Genomic DNA, 19,013 nt, shown 5'->3' with positions numbered 1-19,013 from the left:
ACTGCTGCCATTGTTTATCCTTCAGTGATTGTAAATGTGAGAGGTCAGTGTGCAGGGTAGGACTGGCAGAGGCAGGGGTGGGAAGAGTTCAGGCAGGGAGTTATGGTACACTACTGATTCTCTACAGAGGAAGCTCATTGTTCACCATCTGCTTCATTGAGAATCAGCTGTCACAGTCACACATAGCATCCAGAACCTACTGGAAACTGCTGTACACAAACCCGCTCCTGTCAAGGACAGTGAGACACGAGCAATTCACTCAAGGGATGTCACATTTTAAGATGCTTTTGTGTCCACAGATATTAACAAATGTTTGGCAATTTACTGCAGTATCCTCTATAACTGGAGGGCAAAGTTCACTGTTGGGGTATTGTTGAGTTTTTCTCCCTGATGTTCAGACACCTCTTGCTATAAGAGGTCCCAGAGATGGTATGACACAGATTTACTTGACTGATATATACAGTCTCTCCATCCTACTATCAGGAAAGATTGAACAGGCTGGGGCAGTTTCTCTGGAAAACAGGACTTGAAGGTTACCTAATAGAAAGCTTATAAAAGAGAAACATAGAGACCTGTGGGGGAGACTAGAACGTGAGGTTATCAATATGAAATAGTCATTAATAAATCCAATCAGGAATTCAGGACAAATCTCTTTACCCAAGGAGTGGTGAGAATGTGGAACTTGCGACCACAGGGAGACGTTGAGGTGAATAATAAAGATATAGGATATATTTAAGGGGAAGCTGGATAAACATGAGGGAGAAAGGGATGGAAGGATATGGGGATAGGGTGGGAGGTGGCTCATGTGCAGCATAAACACTGGCACAGAGCAGTTGGGCCAAATGGCCTATTTCTGTGCTGTAACTACTTTATAAAACAAAATGTGAGACATGATCTCTGCATTGTAACCAGTGGCTGATGGGGAGCATCATTTCCTCAGGATGTTGACCACACCAACCTCCTTCACGAGCCTCCCATTCTATAACACAGCCCTGACTATATATCACCTCTAATCACAGCATCTACTGGGTCCCACTGGCTGTAGTGGGTGTGGGAGTGGGTGTGAGGGGGTTGGGGTTTTTCTGTGTCCTGCAGCTTAGCTAGCTAACTGCTGGTAATACACATGTTGAGGGTCAGTAATGAGATACCACTAATGTTGAAACAAAAACTGAAAATGCTGGAAAAACTCAGCAGGCCTGACAGCATCTGTGGTGAGAGAAACAGAGTTAACGATTCGAGTCCATATGACCCTTCTTCTGTTTCTCTCTCTACAGATGCTGTCAGGCTTACAGAGATTTTCCAGTGTTTTCTGTTTTTGTTTCCGATTTCCAGCATCCGCAGTATTTTACTTTTATACCACTAATGTTGTTTGTTTCTGTCACAGGAGTGAGCTCCTCAACTCGACGCTCTGCTATTCCTACTGCAAGAGACTCAACAACACTTGCCAAAGACAAGCCTGTCCGAGAGCGTTCTCGCACGCTGCCCAGCAAGAAACCAGCTGGTCCTGTTGGCTGTGATACTGTGGCCCCTACACGACAAGTTCAGACAGTATCCAAAACCAGAGCAGAGAGTGAAGGGACTGACCGCGTGAGGTTCGAGACTCAGATTAAAGAACTACTGGCAGAAGCCAAGGCTAAGGAGTTTGAAATTAGTAAATTAAGGTGTGCGCTGAAACATCAACAGGACAAGCACAAAAAGAATGATCCTGAAGAGTTTTTGGGTTCTCCTGTCAACCTCGAGTCACAGCTAAGGAAGCTGGAGGAAAGAAACCGGATTTTCCAACAGAAGATCGAGGAGCTGCGGACAGAGAAACGGATCCTACAGGAACGGCTCCTCACCCTGGAGCAGCTCAGGGAAGGTGCAGAGTCTGTGACCCAGGGCAACTCTCTGAGTTTGGAGATTTCCCTCAACAGTGACCTCAGCAGCAGCCTCCGTACTCCATCCTCACTGGACAGCACCAGGAATCAAACCACAGAAACGTTCAACAAGGCCCCCCTGGCTATCAATGGGACGCAATCTCACAGCTCGATCTCAAACGTGAGCAGTGTGACCCCCTCCCCAGATTCCGTGGATTTTGACAGAGCTTTTCCCCCCTCTTCTATGAGCAGTGATGGTTTCCGCACCAACACCAGTTCCTTAGACATGCCCAGTGAGGGATCCCTGAAGAACACCAGCACCTCAGAAGCTTTTCTGGCTGAGAGGATTCGGCAGATGGAGGAGAACCAGCATTCCACTGCCGAGGAACTGCAGGCAACACTACAGGAACTGTCTGACCAACAGCAAGTGATTCAGGAGCTGACAGCAGAGAACGAGAAGCTGATGGAAGAGAAAAGTATACTGGAGAGCTCCTTCCAGCAGCAACAGGAGAGGCTGCAGCAACTAGTCAGTGAGAAGGAGCAACTGGTGTCAACCCTACAGGATGGTCAGAGAGTGAACAGGGGGCCAGAGCTGGAGGACAGTGCAGGACCTGATCAGGAGAAAGTGTTCATATCGCAACAGCCAGTCAGTAATTGCTGGTGTCCAGAGAAAGGACAGCCAGGAGCTGATGTCCTAGTGAAAAGCCTGAGAGATGAGGTCAGCAATCTGCAGACGCTGCTGAAGGTGGAACAAGAGCAGAATGCTTCAGTCACAGAGACACTGGCCGGTTACCAGGCTGAAAACAGTGGGCTGAGAAATCAGCTGGAGCCGAAGAAACTGAAACAAGCAGAGCTGAAACTAGGGGAAGGTGCAGCTGAGACCTGTGAGTTCCAGGAGCTCTTACGGGCAACTCAATCTGAGAAAAAGCGATTAGAAGTGGAGTGTTCAGCACTGAGGGAGACATCCCTACAAGCAAGCAATGAAATCACTCGCCTGCACAGCCTCTTAGTAAAGGTGAGTGTACATTGGGTAAAGTGGTTTGCTGTGGATGTGTGGGCAGAGCCTTTGGGAAGAGCATGGAGATAAAATGTTTTTTGTGTGAATCTGAACATTGCAACAACAGCCAGCACAAGCACTAATGCAGCAGCACCTGAATACAACACTTTGTGCCTGCAGCAATGCAGCAACATTGCATTCACAGCACAGCAACAACAGCCGGCTTAGGCAGCAATGCAGCAGCACCCTAGTGATGTCTGAACAGTGGCAACAAACTGTGCACCACTGCAGAGCCATGTCTTGTGGCAAATTCAGGCTCACAACCAGTAAACTCAATAACAAAACCCATCCTCATCCATTTAAATCCTGCAAGGATCCAAGAAACGTTTTGGGAACATGTTTGCACAGAACAGCATAATCTGACATGCACACTGAATCAATATTCTGGATTCATTTTCCAAATATTTTCTCAACTATTCACTTGAAGGTGCTGACTCTCACTGGGGGACAGTTCCTGAAGGTGCGGACTCTCACTGGGAGACAGTTCCTGAAGGTGCTGACTCTCACTGGGGGACAGTTCCTGAAGGTGCTGACTCTCACTGGGAGACAGTTCCTGAAGGTGCTGACTCTCACTGGGAGACAGTTCCTGAAGGTGCTGACTCTCACTGGGGGACAGTTCCTGAAGGTGCGGACTCTCACTGGGAGACAGTTCCTGAAGGTGCTGACTCTCACTGGGGGACAGTTCCTGAAGGTGCTGACTCTCACTGGGGGACAGTTCCTGAAGGTGCTGACTCTCACTGGGGGACAGTTCCTGAAGGTGCTGACTCTCACTGGGGGACAGTTCCTGAAGGTGCTGACTCTCACTGAGGGACAGTTCCTGAAGGAGCTGACTCTCACTGGGGGACAGTCCCTGAAGGTGCTGACTCTCACTGGGAGACAGTTCCTGAAGGTGCTGACTCTCACTGGGGGACAGTTCCTGAAGGTGCTGACTCTCACTGGGGGACAGTTCCTGAAGATGCTGACTCTCACTGCGGGGGAGTTACTGAAGGTATTGACTCTCACTGGGGCACAGTTCCTGAAGGTGCTGACTCTCACTGAAGGACAGTTCCTGAAGGTACTGACTCTCACTGGGGCATAGTTCCTGAAGGTGCTGACTCTCACTGAGGGACAGTTCCTGAAGGTGCTGACTCTCACTGGGGGGCAGTTCCTGAAGGTGCTGACTCTCACTGGGAGACAGTTCCTGAAGGTGCTGACTCTCACTGGGGGGCAGTTCCTGAAGGTGCTGACTCTCACTGGGGGACAGTTCCTGAAGGTGTTGACTCTCACTGGGGGACAGTTCCTGACGGTGCTAACTCTCACTGGGGGACAGTTCCTGAAGATGCTGACTCTCACTGGGGGACAGTTCCTGAAGTTGCTGACTCTCACTGGGGGACAGTTCCTGAAGGTGCTGAATCTCACGGGGGGACAGTTCCTGAAGGTGCTGACTCTCACTGGGGGACAGTTCCTGAAGGTGCTGAATCTCACGGGGGGACAGTTCCTGAAGGTGCTGACTCTCACTGGGGGACAGTTCCTGAAGGTGCTGACTCTCACTGGGGGGCAGTTCCTGAAGGTGCTGACTCTCACTGGGGGACAGCTTCCTCTTCTGATGAAACCATGATGCATTTGAACATTTCAAATATGTCATTGTAAATGTTCAAAGAAACAAAGAAAAGTAACAGAAAATCCCAAAATCACATTATCCTAAAGCCAAGGTTCTCACCTGCGACCAAAATAGACATTGATCCTCCAATGTGCTCACCTGATGTTTTCCTATCAACTGAACTTGCAACATTGTTGAAATGCACACTTGTGTCTTCAGAGCAGATTAATGCAGTGTTCACTTCTTATGCTGAATATGTCTTTGCAAACAATGCCTCCTTTGACCTTCCATGAGAAAAGGTTTCACTAGATTTATAATAAACCATCAGACGGCTGATCTTAGTTTGTCACCAAAAAAGGTTGTTGTTTAGCATGGTTATGGTGCAATGCACTGACTGGGTAAGTCTCTGATTCTAGGTGCAGCATGAGCTGGAAGTAAGAAAGAGTGAGGACGAGAGAAAGCTTGATGACTCGAGGCTATCAGCACACACGCTACCAGATGAGGTAAGAGACAAAGAATCAGAAATCAAAGATATGAAGGAGACCATCTTCGAACTGCAGGACCAGGTGGAACAGCATCAAGTGGTTAAACTGCATGACAACAGGATCATCCTAGAGCTGGAGGGTAAGTCGATATTTCCATCACACAGAGTCATGACTGGGCTCAGAGCGGGGGTGAGAGGGTGACAGAGACCCACTCTCAACAAAACAAAAGGAAAAGATGATTCAGCCCATCCAAGTTCACCTCTGCCTGACACCCCACCCTCCACACTGACATCCCCAACCTCACACAACAACACCCCAAAGCCCCATCCTCCATCCTGACACCCACCAGCCTGACAAAAGCTTAACTGGACTAGCCATGTAAATATTGTAGCTACAAGAGCAGGTCAGAGGCAGGAACCCTGCAGCGAGTAACTCACCTCCTGACTCCCCAAAGCCTGTCCACCATCTACAAGGCACAAGTCAGGAGTGTGATGGAATACTCTCCACTTATCTGGATGAGTACAGCTCCTACAACACTCAAGAAGCTGGACACCATCCAGGACAGAGCAGCCCACTTGATTGGCACCACATCCACAAACATTCACTCCCTCCACCACTGACACACAGTAGCAGCAGTGTGTACCATCTACAAGATGCACTGCAGGAATTCACCAAGGATCCTTGGACAGCACCTTCCAAACCCATGACCACTACCATCTAGAAGGACAAGGGCAGCAGATAGATGGGAACACCACCACCTGGAAGTTCCCCTCCAAGTCACTCAGCATCCTGACTTGGAAATATATCGTCGTTCCTTCACTGTCACTGGGTCAAAATCCTGGAACTCCTTCCCTAACAGCACTGTGGGTGTACCTACACCGCATGGACTGCAGCGGTTCAAGAAGGCAGCTCACCACCACCTTCTCAAGGGCAATTGGGGATGGGCAATAAATGCTGGTCTAGCCAGCAAAGCCCACATCCCATGAAAGAATAAAAGCAATCCCAGCCACTCAGCTGAACATACTGCACCATCTTGAACTCTCCACACTCCTGTTTCTATCTCACCATTTCTCACAGTTATCAGTCTTTGAGCAAAGAATTTACTATCCAAGATCTGAATTAAATTTGGCCTTTGTTAATTTAAATGTTTCTTTTCTTGCTATAATGCCCTCCTGGCTTCACCTTGTATCTGCCCCAATCCTGCGCTTCTCTAAACTTTCCTCAAAGATAATTCCATTGTCACTTGGAATTAATCTGGCTGCTCCTCTCTGCCCTCTCGCCAATGCATATACTTTGAAGTAAAGTTTGCTCACTCCATTGTAAAGCCACACATAGCCTCTCTTACTTGCACCCACATTTCCAGCTGTATCCCAATATTCCATTGCTACAATTGTTTCTCCACAATGTCTTGACATTGAAGGTGACAAAAATAGTCACTCCCAGTCCTTTTCTAACTTCCTGTGTTAACTTTATTGCTATTTTTCCATGCCTGTATTGCTGATTCCAATATGCAATATTTGGTTCACTTTTCAAATTTCATTTATGGATTCAATAAATCCATAAAGAATTCCCTATCTTACTATTGCCCATAAATTTAAGGAATATGCATATGTTTCTGTATCCAAATCAGAAACTCAGATTAACATTTAAAATAGGAAACTATGAAATGTATTTAGACCGTGGAGTGTACTGGCAGCCCTGCATCTGTTCTTGGCTGGACAAGGATGGATTATTTCATTGTGTAAGGAACATATCTTTTTATTTCTGCTGGACTGTTGTAAAGAACATGTCTTTTTATTTTTTGTTGGCTTAAAATTACAATGATTGCAGGTTGAAAATTGTGTCCACTGGAACAGGATGAGAGATATGTACAATGTTGCAGTCCTGGAACAGAGTGTATCATGAAAGACAGAATGGTGCCAGAAAGGAGTCCTGGACCAAGGGAGTTGCCTGACAACAGCATTTTAGTTGGCTCCTGACCAAGTGACCAGGGTTTTGTGTGATAGCAATGCAGCAGAAAGCTCCTGGCCTGCAAAGAGAAAAAATCTAAAATCTTTTTTCCTCATATCTCTATAACCCGCTCACTCTCTGAGGAAACCCCTGTAAAAGAAAAAGGGGAAAACCACTGTTAGAGACATTGAAAAGCAAGTTCTCAACCAGTGAACTAAATACTGGGAGTGCTGGAATACCATTCATGTCATCAACAAGAACTGAAAGAAATTTAGAAGACATTGATCAAAATCAACCTATCGAATCCTGTACTCTGGATTAGTGCTCTTGAATTGTTTTATCCCAACTGCGTGTATGTGTGTTTGTGTGTGTGTGTGTGTGTGTGTGAGTATGTGTGTGTGTGAGTATGTGTGTGTGTGAGTATGTGTTTGTGTGTGTGTGTGTGTGTGTGGGTGAGTGTGTGTGGGTGAGTGTGTGTGGGTGAGTGTGTGTGGGTGAGTGTGTGTGGGTGAGTGTGTGTGGGTGAGTGTGTGTATGTGTGGGTGAGTGTGTGTGGGTGAGTGTGTGTGTATGTGTGTGTGTGTGTGTGTGTGTGTGGGTGAGTGTGTGTGGGTGAGTGTGTGTGTGTGTGTGTGTGTGGGTGAGTGTGTGTGTGGGTGTGTGCATGTGTGTGTGTTTTATCCCAACTCTGTGTGTGTGTGTGTGTGTGTGTGTGTGTGTGTGTGTGTGGCTGAGTGTGTGTGTGTGTGTGTTTTACCCCAACACTGTGTGTGTGTGTGTGTGTGTGTGTGTGTGTGTGTGTGTGTGTGTGTGTGAGTTTTACCCCAACTCTGTGTCTGTGTGTGTGTGTGTGTGTGTGTGGGCAATCTGGTGGTTTAGTCACACTTTTCACAGCCAGGGAACAATGGGGCTTGATGTTACAGTGCACTATCCCCACTGAGTCATGACAATTGATTAATTCCTCTTCTTCAGATAAAGTGATGACTTTAGGACACCAGAAACTGGAACTGGAGAAACAGCTCAAGATGTCCAACAAGAAAATGAAGGTCAGTAAAACTGTGCTGCAACATTCCATGTCCGAATCAGCTTTAAACAGCCTCTTTAAGATCCAACACCTTATAGCACAACAGCTGAATGCCAAACTGGAGTGGCCAAGAGTGGATGTTAGAGAGACTACACTTACGTGTATTGGCTGATGGAGAGGAAACAGTGACCATAACATGTAGAATTTAGCATTCAAGTTTCAGAGTAAGAAACTTGGGTCGGAAACAACTGTGGTAAACTTAAATAAGGGATAATTACAAATGAGTGAGGGTAGAGTTGGCTGGAGTGGACTGGGAAAGGAGCTTAGCAGAAATGATGGTTGATGAACAATGGCAGACATTTAAGAAAATAGTTCATGGCTCACAACAAAGAGGAAGAAGGATTTTAGGAAGGGGATAAACCAACCATGGTTAACCAAGGAAGTTAAGGATAGTATCAGATTGAAAGAAAAAACATACAATGTGGCAAAGATTAGTGGTAAGCCAGAGGATTGGGAATGTTTTAAAAACCAACAAAAGATGACCAAAAAAATAATAAAGAGGGAGGAAAAAATCTTTGAGGGTAAACTAGCAAGTAATATAAAAGCAGACAGTAAGATCTTATTTAAATATATGAAAAGGAAGAGAGAGGCCAAAGTGAACATAGGCCCCTTAAAGAATGAGGCTGGGGAAATAATAATTGGGAACCAGGAAATGGCAGAAGAGTTGAATAAATACTTTGCATCAATCCTCATGGTAGAAAACACTAATAGCATTCCAAAAATACTAAACAATCAAGGGGCAAAAGGTGGGGGGTGGGGTGTGGGGGTGGGGGGGAGGGGAGGAAATAAATATAACAATGATCACTAGAGAAAAAGTACTAGGGAAACTAATGGGGCGAAAGGCCGAGAAGTCCCCTGGACCTGATGGGTTGCATCCTAGGATATTAAAAGTAGCTGCTACAAAGATAGTGGATGCACCGGTAGTAATCTTCCAAGGATCCTTAGATTCTGGAAAAGTCCCAGAGGATTGGAAAACTGCTAATGTAACACCCTTATTCAAAAAGGGAGGGAGACAAAAAACAGGTAACTAAAGGCCAGTTAGCGTAACATCTGTCACTGGGAAAATGTTGGAGTCTGTTATAAAGGATGTAATAGCAGAGCATTTAGAAATACGCAATCTAATCAAGCAAAGTCAGCATGGCTTCATGAAGGGGAAATCATGCCTGACAAATTTATTAGAATTCTTTGAGGTGGTAACAAGCAGGATAGATAAAGGGAAACCAGAATATGTAATATATTTGGATTTCCAAAAGGTGTTCGATAAGGTATTGCACATAAGGCTACTTACTAAGATAAGGGCCCCTGGTGTTGGGGGTAGTGTATTAGCATGGATAGAGGATTGGCTAACTAATAGAAGACAGCGGGTTGGGATAAGGGGGGCACTTTCGGGATGGCAACATGTACCTAGTGGAGTGCCACAGGGATCGGTGCTGGGGCCTCAATTATTTACAATATATATGAATGACTTAGGTAAGGGAAGTGGATGTACTATCGCCAAGTTTGCAAATGACACAAAAATAAGTGGGAAGGCAAGTGCTGAGGATGATACAAGGAGTGTACAGAGAGATATAGACAGGTTAAGTGAGTAGGCAAAAGCTTAGCAGGTGGAATATAATGTCGGAAAATGTGAGGTTATGCACTTTGGCAGGGAGAATAGAGGAGCTGAATATTATTTAAATGGAGAAAGACTGCAGAAAGCGGCAGCACAGAGGGATTTGGGGGTCCTCGTGCATGAATCACAAAAAGCTAGCATACAAGTTCAGCAGGTAATAAGGAAGGTAAATGGAATGTTGGTCTCTATTTCAAAGGGAATGGAGTATAAAAATAGGGGAGTCTTGCTAAAACTATACAAGGCACTAGTTAGACCACACCTAGAATACTGTGAATAGTTTTGTTTCCCTTATCTAAGGAAAGATATACTGACATTGGAGGCAGTCCAGAGAAGGTTCACTGGGTTGATCCCAGATATGGAAAGGGTTTCTTATTAGGAGAGGTTGAGTAGGTTGGGCCTGTACTCATTGCAGTGTAGAAAAATGAGAGGCGACTTTATTAAAAGATTCTTAGGGGGCTTGACAGAGTAGATGCTGAGAGGTTGTTTCCCCTTGTGGGAGAGTCTAGGATCAGGGGGCATATTCTCAGAGTTAGGGGTCACCCATTTAAGACAGAGATGAGGAGGAATTTCTTCTCTCAGAGGGTAGTGAATCTGTGGAATTCTTTACCGCAGAGGGATGTAGAGGCTGGGTTGTTAAGTATATTCAAGGCTGAAATAGGCACTTTTTTAATCAGTAAGGGAATCAAGGGTTCTGGGGAAAAGGCAGAAAAGTGGAGTTGAGCATTATCAGATCAGCCACGATCTCATTGAATGGCGGAGCAGACTCGATGGGCCGAATGGCCTACTTCTGCTCCTACGTCTTATGGTCTTATGGAGACCTGGGGCAGGATTTTCCACTTCGATGGGTGGGTGCGGCGGGTGGGCCTGGGAGCAGCCGTGAAACAGACGGCCACCCACGGTCAGGCCCTGACCGTGACTTCCCGGTGACTGGCCAATTGATGGGCAGGCAGCGTGAAATGTGCTCTGGGAGCCTCAGCGCTGCTGGGTTAGGGGTGGGAGGAGAGTGAGCGCTAAAGTCTGCGCATGCGTGGGGCAGGGCTCACTGAAAGCTCCCTGAAGACACGGAACTGCCTCAGGGAGCTGGAGAATTTTACAACGAAAAACAAGGATTTTAAAAATAAGGGAAACGTTCCCACATGTGACTCAGCCACATGAACAGGGACATATTAAAAACGGTGTTTAAAATTTTAATTTTTTTTTAAATTACCATTGGAAACCTCAAATGGCCCGTGGACGAGGTTTCTAAAAAATACAAGGGCTGCCTGGTCGATTTGCTCACCTGCCAACCATAAGGTTGGACGGGCAGTGAAAAATACAAGTGAATTGCTGGTTTAATGGCCTTAATTGGTCTCTTAATTGGCAGATTGCCAACTCTCGCGCATGCCTGCAAACCAAAACACCGCAAGTTGGGACGCTCGCTCGACATCATCGCACACTATTGTACTCCCAATCGGGTTGGGCGCTCACCTGCCCAGGGGAAATAAAACTCTGCCCCTGGATTTTCGTGGAATTGGGCCAGCCTCAGTACCATTTAGAAATGGCAGACAGGACCCGCTGCCAGGATTCCCACTCCCAGCCCAGGCGCCTACTATTTTTGCCAGTGTGGGGTAGGAGTGAGGGTAGTGTGCCTGTCACTCCCGACCTGGCTGGCTCCATTGTGAGGGTAGGAATCTGGTAGCCCTCAGCCAATTTTCATGGAGCCAGGACAGCTTCTCCATGAGTGGTGGTTCACCGCCACTCAGAGGAGTCATGAGGCATAGTCTGGATTTGAGAACCTTTTGAAAAGTAAGTTCAAAAGTTCTTACCCATGCTCCTCATGCTGCCCCCATGCCCACACAACCAGTATGCACCATGTACAGAGCCAGCAAGCCATATAATAACAATGGCAAGTGTAGAAATGCTGAGAAAAAAACACCCATTTGGAAATCTTCTTTTAAAAACTACTGTTCATGCAAAGTTACAAAAATGTCTAACTGACAGAGTAATTATAGTATCAGTAACAAAAGATTTAACCACTTCATATCTATTAATCTTGTCAAAATAAACATTCAGACACTGACAAAAGAGATCATGGGAAAAATAACTTATTATAACCACATAAGGATGTCAATCAAGCAAAGTAAACACTCCATTCAGTTTTCAAAACAGAACCCCAACTGAGCAACTACTACAATTGTGGGTTGGAGCTCAGCCAAGCATTCATAATGAGGCCATCTGGGAACTTTTCAGTAGAAGCAGATGGCCAGACATCTGGATTCTCCACCTATGCTTATTATGAATGCTTGGCTGAATGCAAGGCTCCTGTTCTGACAACTGAGCAGAATGTTTACATTGCTTGATTGAGGTGTGAAGTGGTTACAACTTCTATTAATGAGACTATAATTGCCCTGTCAGATTGACATTGTTATTATGTTGTAGGAACAGCTATTTTTTGAAGCAGATTTCTGAATGGGTCTTTTGTTTTCTCAGCATTTCAACAATTGCCATTTTCATTATACGGTTCATAGTTCTGTACACAGTGCATACTGGGTGAATGGGCATGTGTCCTTGCCTTGTCCCATGCTTGTGGAGTGGTGCTCCTCAAGCTATATATAACCAATTGTATCTCTCTAATGGAGGGAGATGCCGATGGTCCTTTGTGTATTACAGCTACTGCTGCTCACTTTGAAACTGCACCTTAATTTTAAAATTCTCATCCTTGCTTTACAATCCCTCCATGGCCTCTTCCCTCCCTATCTCTGAAATCTCCTCCATCCCTACAGTCTCCAAGATCTGTGCACTCCTCTAATTCTGGCCTTCTGTGCATCCCTGATTTTTATTGCTCCACTATTGGTGGCTGCTCTTTCAGTTGCCTAGGCTCCAAGCTCTGGAATACCCTCCCTCTGCCTCTCCACATCACTTTCCTCCTTTAAGACACTGCTTCAAACCTAATTATTTGACCAAGCTTTTGGCCATCAACTTGATCTCTGAAATCGCTCAGTTTCATACGGTTTTATAAAGCCCCTGTGAAGCGCCTTGGAACATTTCATTAAGTTAAAGGTGCTATATAAATATAAGTTGTTGTTGTTGTCTATGGCTGATTGGGACAGACCGCTCTAACTCTATTGGGCAATGACTGAGGGTGTAGATTTTTTTTGAGTAAGTCACTGAGACTCTCGATATCTTTTGTCATCAACAATAATTCTTAGTGTAATAAAGCATCGCAAGGCGTTTCACAGGAGCATTATAAAATGAAACATGACACCAAGTCACATAAGGTCAGATGACCAAAAACTTGGTCAATGAGGGAGGTGTTAAGGAGTGCCTTAAAGGAGAAAAGCAAGGCGGAGAAGTGGAGAGGTGTAGGGAGAGAATTCCAGAACTTTGATCCCAGACAACTGCAGGCACAGCCATCGATGGTGGAGTGTTTGAAATTGGGGATGCACATGAAGCCAGAATTAGGGGAGCGCATATATCTCAGAGGGCTGCAGGGCTGGAGAAGATTACAGAGATAGGGAGGGGCAAAGCCATCGAGAGATGTGAAAACAAGGATGAGAATTTCAAATCAAGAGATTGCTTGACCGAGACTCGGTGCAGGTCAGTGGACATAGGTGGTGACAGGGGAACAGGACTTGGCTCGAGTTAAGATGCAGGCAACAGAGTTTTGGATGATCTCAAGTTTGCGCACTTGTGCTGTTCATGTTGTGCACACTCACCATTCCGGATGTCTTGTTGCTATTGTAGCATGGTAGCTATATTAATGAACTAGTAAACCCAGAGGCTTGGACCAGTGATCCAGGAAATATCCCACCACAGCAGCTGGGGAATTTATATACAATTAATTAAATACGTTTGGGATATAAAGCTAGTTTCAGTGAATGTTGACCATGAAACAACCAGATTGTTGTAAAAAACCCATCTGGTTCACTAATGTCCTTTAGGGAAGGAAATCTGCCATCCTTACCTGGTCTGGCCTACGTGTGACTCCAGACCCACAGCAATGTGGTTGCCTCTTAACTGCCCTCTGAAATGATCTAGAAGGTGGCCCAGTATATTCAAGAAGTAGCTCACCACCATGTTCATAAGGGACAATGATGGATGGGAATCACATGCTGACCTTACCACTGATATGCAAATCCTGCTAATTAAACCCATTTTTGGGACTGTCACCTTGTGTCAGATTTGAATTAATTTATGTTATGACAATGTTAGATTCAGCTCCCAAGGGATGAACTCTGTGGTAAAGTTCCAGGCAATCTGATCAATCTGTTCTCCATTCTGGGCAGGAGGCAGCAGAGGAATGGCATCACTTTCAGGCAGACCTGCAGACCGCTGTGGTCGTGGCCAATGATATCAAGTGTGAGGCGCAGCTGGAGATCCGCGTCCTCAAGAAGAAGCTGCAGGAGGCAGAAGAGAGAACTGAACGACTGCAGAAAGAGCTGGAGAGCCTGAAGGGTCACAGGTTAGTCACCTGGAGGCGCCAGTGAGCTGTCACTCTCTGCCATTTAACCAGCTGATGCATGTGGCTTAATTGCACTATCCTGGAGCAAGCTAACACAGAAGCTGCTGATTCACTCCCTCACAAAAAATGCCTCATCTGGAAGACCGAAGTAGACTTTCATTTGTCTAAATATTCACAATAGTTTGGGGTACTTCAAATCCCACAGAGGGAGGCCAGTGGAGCTCCATCACCTACAGAACTATCTAGTGACAGAGTGCTCACTATATTGGCGCAGGCCATTGTGTGGGGGCTGCCCCTTGGGGAGGCTGTGATGGCCTCTAAAGAGATGGGCAGAGATATTACCCCAGCTCCTAGAGAAGCGGTCTGGGGGTCAGGATGATATAGTGACAGCCTGCACAAGTCAGACAGCCGGGAAAAGTAGAAGCGTTGAATGACACACTTCTCTCTGACCCTCTCTCCCTGTCTGTCTGTCACTCTCTTTCCTCCTGTCTCTCTCTATCGTGCTCTTTCCCTCCTGCTATCTCTCTCCCTCCCTCCTGCTGTTTCACTCTCTCTCTCCTGTTGCCTCTCTCCCTCTCTCTCCCTCCCTGTCTCTCTCTCTCTCTCCATCTCTCTCTCTCCCTGTCTCTCTCTCTCTCTCTCCCTGTCTCTCACACTCTCTCCCGGTCTCTCTCTCCCTGTCTCTCTCTTTCCCTGTCTCTCTTTCTCTCTCTTTCCCTCTCTCTCTCTCTCTCTTTCTCCCTGCCTCTCTCTCCATCTCTCTCCCTCCCTGTCTCTCTCTCTCCCTCCCTGTCTCTCTCTCTCCCTGTCTCTCTCTCACTCTCTCCCTGTCTCTCTCTCTCTCCGTCTTTCTCTCTTTCCCCCTCCCTGTGTCTCTCTCTCTCTCTCCATCCCTGTCTCTCTCTCTCTCTCTCCCTGTCTCTCACACTCTCTCCCGGTCTCTCTCTCCCTGTCTCTCTCTTTCCCTGTCTCTCTTTCTCTCTCTTTCCCTCTCTCTCTCTCTCTCTTTCTCCCTGCCTCTCTCTCCATCTCTCTCCCTCCCTGTCTCTCTCTCTCCCTGTCTCTCTCTCACTCTCTCCCTGTCTCTCTCTCTCTCCGTCTTTCTCTCTTTCCCCCTCCCTGTCTCTCTCTCTCTCTCCATCCCTGTCTCTCTCCCTCTCTCTCCCCCTCCCTGTCTCTCTCCCTTTCTCTCCCTCCCGCCCTGTCTCTCTCTCACTGTCTCTCTCTCTACCTGTCTCTCTCTCTTTCTATCTCCCTGTCTCTCTCTCTCTCTCCCTGTCTCTCTCACTCCTTATCTCTCTCTCCCTGTCTCTTTCTCTCTCCCTTCCTCTCTCCACATGTCTCTCTCCCTCTCCCACCCCCTGCCTGTCTCTCTCTCCCTCCTGCTACCTGTCTCTCTCTCTCTCCCTCCCTCCCATTGCCTGTTTCTCGCTCTATCCCTCCCACTGTCTGTCTCTCCCTCCCTCCCACCTCCTGTGTGTCTCTCCTTCCCATGCCTATCTCTCCCTCCGTCTGCCTCTCTCTCTCTCCCTCCCACCCTTCCACTGCTTATCTCTCTCTCTCCCTCCCGCTGCCTGTCTCTCTCTCGCCCCATCTGCCTGTCTCTCTCCCTCTCTCGCCCCGTCTGCCGTCTCCCTCCCTGCCTTGTCCCCTCTCTCCATTTCCGCTTGTCCACTCTCCCTCTCTCCCCTTGACCCTCTCTCTCTCTCCTTCCCCCCTTTCTTCCTCCCCTTTTGCTACCTCATTTCTGATGTATTCTGTAATCTAATCCATCCAAAGGAGCTTTGACCTTCTGCTGATTTCACTGCTCGTGGCCAGGAGATTTGACTGGGTCACTCATCCCAGGGTAAATGGTGAAAAGGCTTCATTAATCTGGATATGAACTGTGAGTGTGACATTGAGAAACAGCACAACAGTCACGCACTCATGACCCCAGTCAGGACCCACATTTACCCCTCTCATGTTGACGCAGAAAGTCTGGAATCACCATCAGAATCCACTTTCCCCATCCCAGGAAGTCCAGCCTGTCGGCTGTCAATGCCCAGGTGTTCCCAGGCCCCGGGACCCCCTGCCTCAGGTTGGGGAGCACATCTGGCAGAGCAAGGAGTCATTAGGACTTAGCAGAGGAAACGAGTGAATGCAACCCTGGTCTTGTTCTTCAGCACAGAAACACCACAAGGGCTCATTTAGCGAGATTTCTGCTCTCTCGGACTCTCCACTTCAGCCATTCTCTCGGACTCTCTGCTCCAGCCGCTCTCTCGTACTCTCTGCTCCAGCCGCTCTCTCGTACTCTCTGCTCCAGCCGCTCTCTCGTATTCTCTGCTCCAGCCGCTCTCTCGTATTCTCTGCTCCAGCCGCTCTCTCGTATTCTCTGCTCCAGCCGCTCTCTCGTATTCTCTGCTCCAGCCGCTCTCTGGGATTCTCTGCTCCAGCCGCTTTCTCAGACTTGCTGCTCCAGCCGCTCTCTTGGACTCTCCGCTCCAGCCGCTCTCTCAAACTCTCCACTCTAACCGCTCCCTCGGACTCTCTGCTCCAGCCGCGCTCTTGTACTCTCTGCTCCAGCCACTCTCTCGTACTCTCCGCTCTAACCGCGCTCTCGTACTCTCTGCTCCAGCCACTCTCTCGTACTCTCCGCTCCAGCCGCTCTCTCAAACTCTCCGCTCCAGGCACTCTCTCGTATTCTCCGCTCCAGCCGCTCTCTCGTACTCTCCGCTCCAGCCGCTCTCTCAGACTCTCCGCTCCAGCCGCTCTCTCAGACTCTCCGCTCCAGCCGCTCTCCTGGACTCTCCGCTCCAGCCGCTCTCCTGGACTCTCCGCTCCAGCCGCTCTCTCGGACTCTCCGCTCCAGCCGCTCTCTCGGACTCTCCGCTCCAGCCGCTCTCTCGGACTCTCCGCTCCAGCCGCTCTCTCGGACTCTCCGCTCCAGCTGCTCTCTCGTATTCTCCGCTCCAGCCGCTCTCTCATACTCTCCGCTCCAGCCGCTCTCTCGGACTCTCCGCTCCAGCCGCGCTCTCGTATTCTCCACTCCAGCCGCTCTCTCGTACTCTCCGCTCCAGCCGCTCTCTCGGACTCTCCGCTCCAGCCGCTCTCCTGGACTCTCTACTCCAGCCGCTCTCTCGGACTCTCTACTCCAGCCGCTCTCTCGGACTCTCCGCTCCAGCCGCTCTCTCGTACTCTCCGCTCCAGCCGTTCTCTCGTATTCTCCGCTTCAGGCGCGCTCTCGGACTCTCCGCTCCAGCCGTTGTCTCGGACTGTCCACTCCAGCCGCTCTCTCGGACTCTCCACTTTAGCCTTTGCCCAATCGGACTTCCTCTGAGACCATTTCACTCATTCCTCCACAGGTCTGATCTCTCCCAGGCGTGAAGCAAAAAGCCTCCAAGCCGGTGACCGTGACACAGGAACAGCTCCTGGATCAGGGGTAGAACTCAGGAGAAAGTCTGTCTGCCTGGATACGGGCCACAAGTTTCATTAAGCTGCTGAAAGGGGAACCTGAGCCCTGTCTGTGTGAACGAGGATTTCACACAGCGAGGCGGGCAGTGGAAGCACATTCAATTGGAACTTTCCAAAGGGAATTGGAGAAATAGTTGGGGGGAGAAATTTGCATTACTAAAGGAAAGAAGGAGGGTGTGGGTCTAATTGGATAGCTCTTTCAAAGAGCAGGCATGGGCATGATGGGCTGAATGGCCTCCTCCTTGCTATATGATCCTATAATAAACTAGAATGTAGATACAATCTTAACACCTGATTCCTCCAACCTTGTAGAGATGTTTCTGACCCACTGCCGTTCAGAGTCCGGTGGTATCTCTGTTACTCTAATTGATGCCTGGTGTCATAATTAACTTCCTTTGTGCCCTTTCCTTGTGTCCAGTCAGCTGTCCACTGCTCCCTTGGACGTTGTTAATTAATGCAAGATTTAGACTCTTTTGGATACACAATGTTAGGCTGAGGTGAATTTGGTTGGATAGAGACTTTTGCAATGCTTAAACCCTGGCACAGGCCAATTGGATTAATGGTCTGATTCTTTGCTTTAAATTTCAGACTCTGGGCTTTGATCTGATGACTCCACTGTAAGTGATCTAATTGACGTGGAACTGACACATACAGTGCACGAGGATGATGGTTTCAGTTCCCAGCTGTGGTTAGCTGATCTCAGTTACTGCATCATTACAACGATGGGGGTGGGGGTATCACAATCCTGATGGGTTAGGACTGTTGGAAATGTTGTGTAATCAGGCAGCAGCTGAGACTGCTCACTGCTTGCTTGTCCCTACAACCACAACCCCCCTCCAATTCTCTCCCCCCACCCAACCCCTGCCCACCTCCCCCCCCACACCCCCACCCCCCACACACACACACACACACACACACACACACACACACACACACACACACACACACCTTAAACCAGCTTATATTTCACCCCTTCCTTGGATTCACCTAGTTCTGTCGAAGGGTCATGAGGACTCGAAACGTCAACTCTTTTCTTCTCCGCCAACGCTGCCAGACCTGCTGAGTTTTTCCAGGTAATTTTGTTTTTGTTTAGCAGCTGAGACTCACTTTCCAGCTTAGTTTTAGGTTTTCATTTTAATTTTTCGCTGATGCAATGACAGCATCGACAGATGTCCCAGGTGAGATCAGCTCAGCACAGTCCAGGATCGAGCTTGGGATCTTCCTGTGCTGTTTGGGGCTCAGTACCATAGTGGTCAATGCCACGAGAGAACACAATCCTTTTTAACACATAATCTGTTATTACACAGGAGTTAAGAATGTCTTAATAATTTGGAGGATTTATTTGAAAACCTTCATGGGAATTTCATCACAATTTAATTCGCTATTTACTGGTTTATTTACTGTTGAACTGAGGCCCCATCTACAGGCACCCAGCAGTACTGCAGCCAGGCCACAGTGGTACCACCTACAGGCACTTGGAGGTGCTATGTCCATTCTCT

General features: G+C 47.8%; 1 protein-coding gene across 4 annotated transcripts in view; it reads left to right on the top strand.

Moving 5' to 3' along the window:
• LOC121283585 (cytospin-B-like) overlaps positions 1 to 18,341 on the top strand; it is a 57,179-nt gene extending 38,838 nt beyond the window's left edge. For 3 of the 4 annotated variants that reach the window (XM_041198337.1, XM_041198335.1, XM_041198338.1), the window contains 5 exons: positions 1,385 to 2,871; positions 4,909 to 5,116; positions 7,900 to 7,973; positions 13,889 to 14,064; positions 17,406 to 17,802. In XM_041198337.1, coding sequence (XP_041054271.1) covers positions 1,385 to 2,871; positions 4,909 to 5,116; positions 7,900 to 7,973; positions 13,889 to 14,064; positions 17,406 to 17,427 — 1,967 coding nt within the window. In that variant the 3' untranslated portion in view covers positions 17,428 to 17,802. Of the gene's footprint in view, positions 1 to 1,384; positions 2,872 to 4,908; positions 5,117 to 7,899; positions 7,974 to 13,888; positions 14,065 to 17,405; positions 17,803 to 18,102 lie in introns of those variants that run through there. The other variant, XM_041198336.1, reaches the window with a different exon arrangement.
• Positions 18,342 to 19,013: the final 672 nt, after the last annotated feature.

Source organism: Carcharodon carcharias, chromosome 10, assembly GCF_017639515.1.
Source record: "Carcharodon carcharias isolate sCarCar2 chromosome 10, sCarCar2.pri, whole genome shotgun sequence".
NCBI classification, from domain to species: Eukaryota; Metazoa; Chordata; class Chondrichthyes; order Lamniformes; family Lamnidae; genus Carcharodon; species Carcharodon carcharias.
Note: the sequence above shows the minus strand (reverse complement) of the source record. Positions and strands in the feature narration are given on the sequence as shown.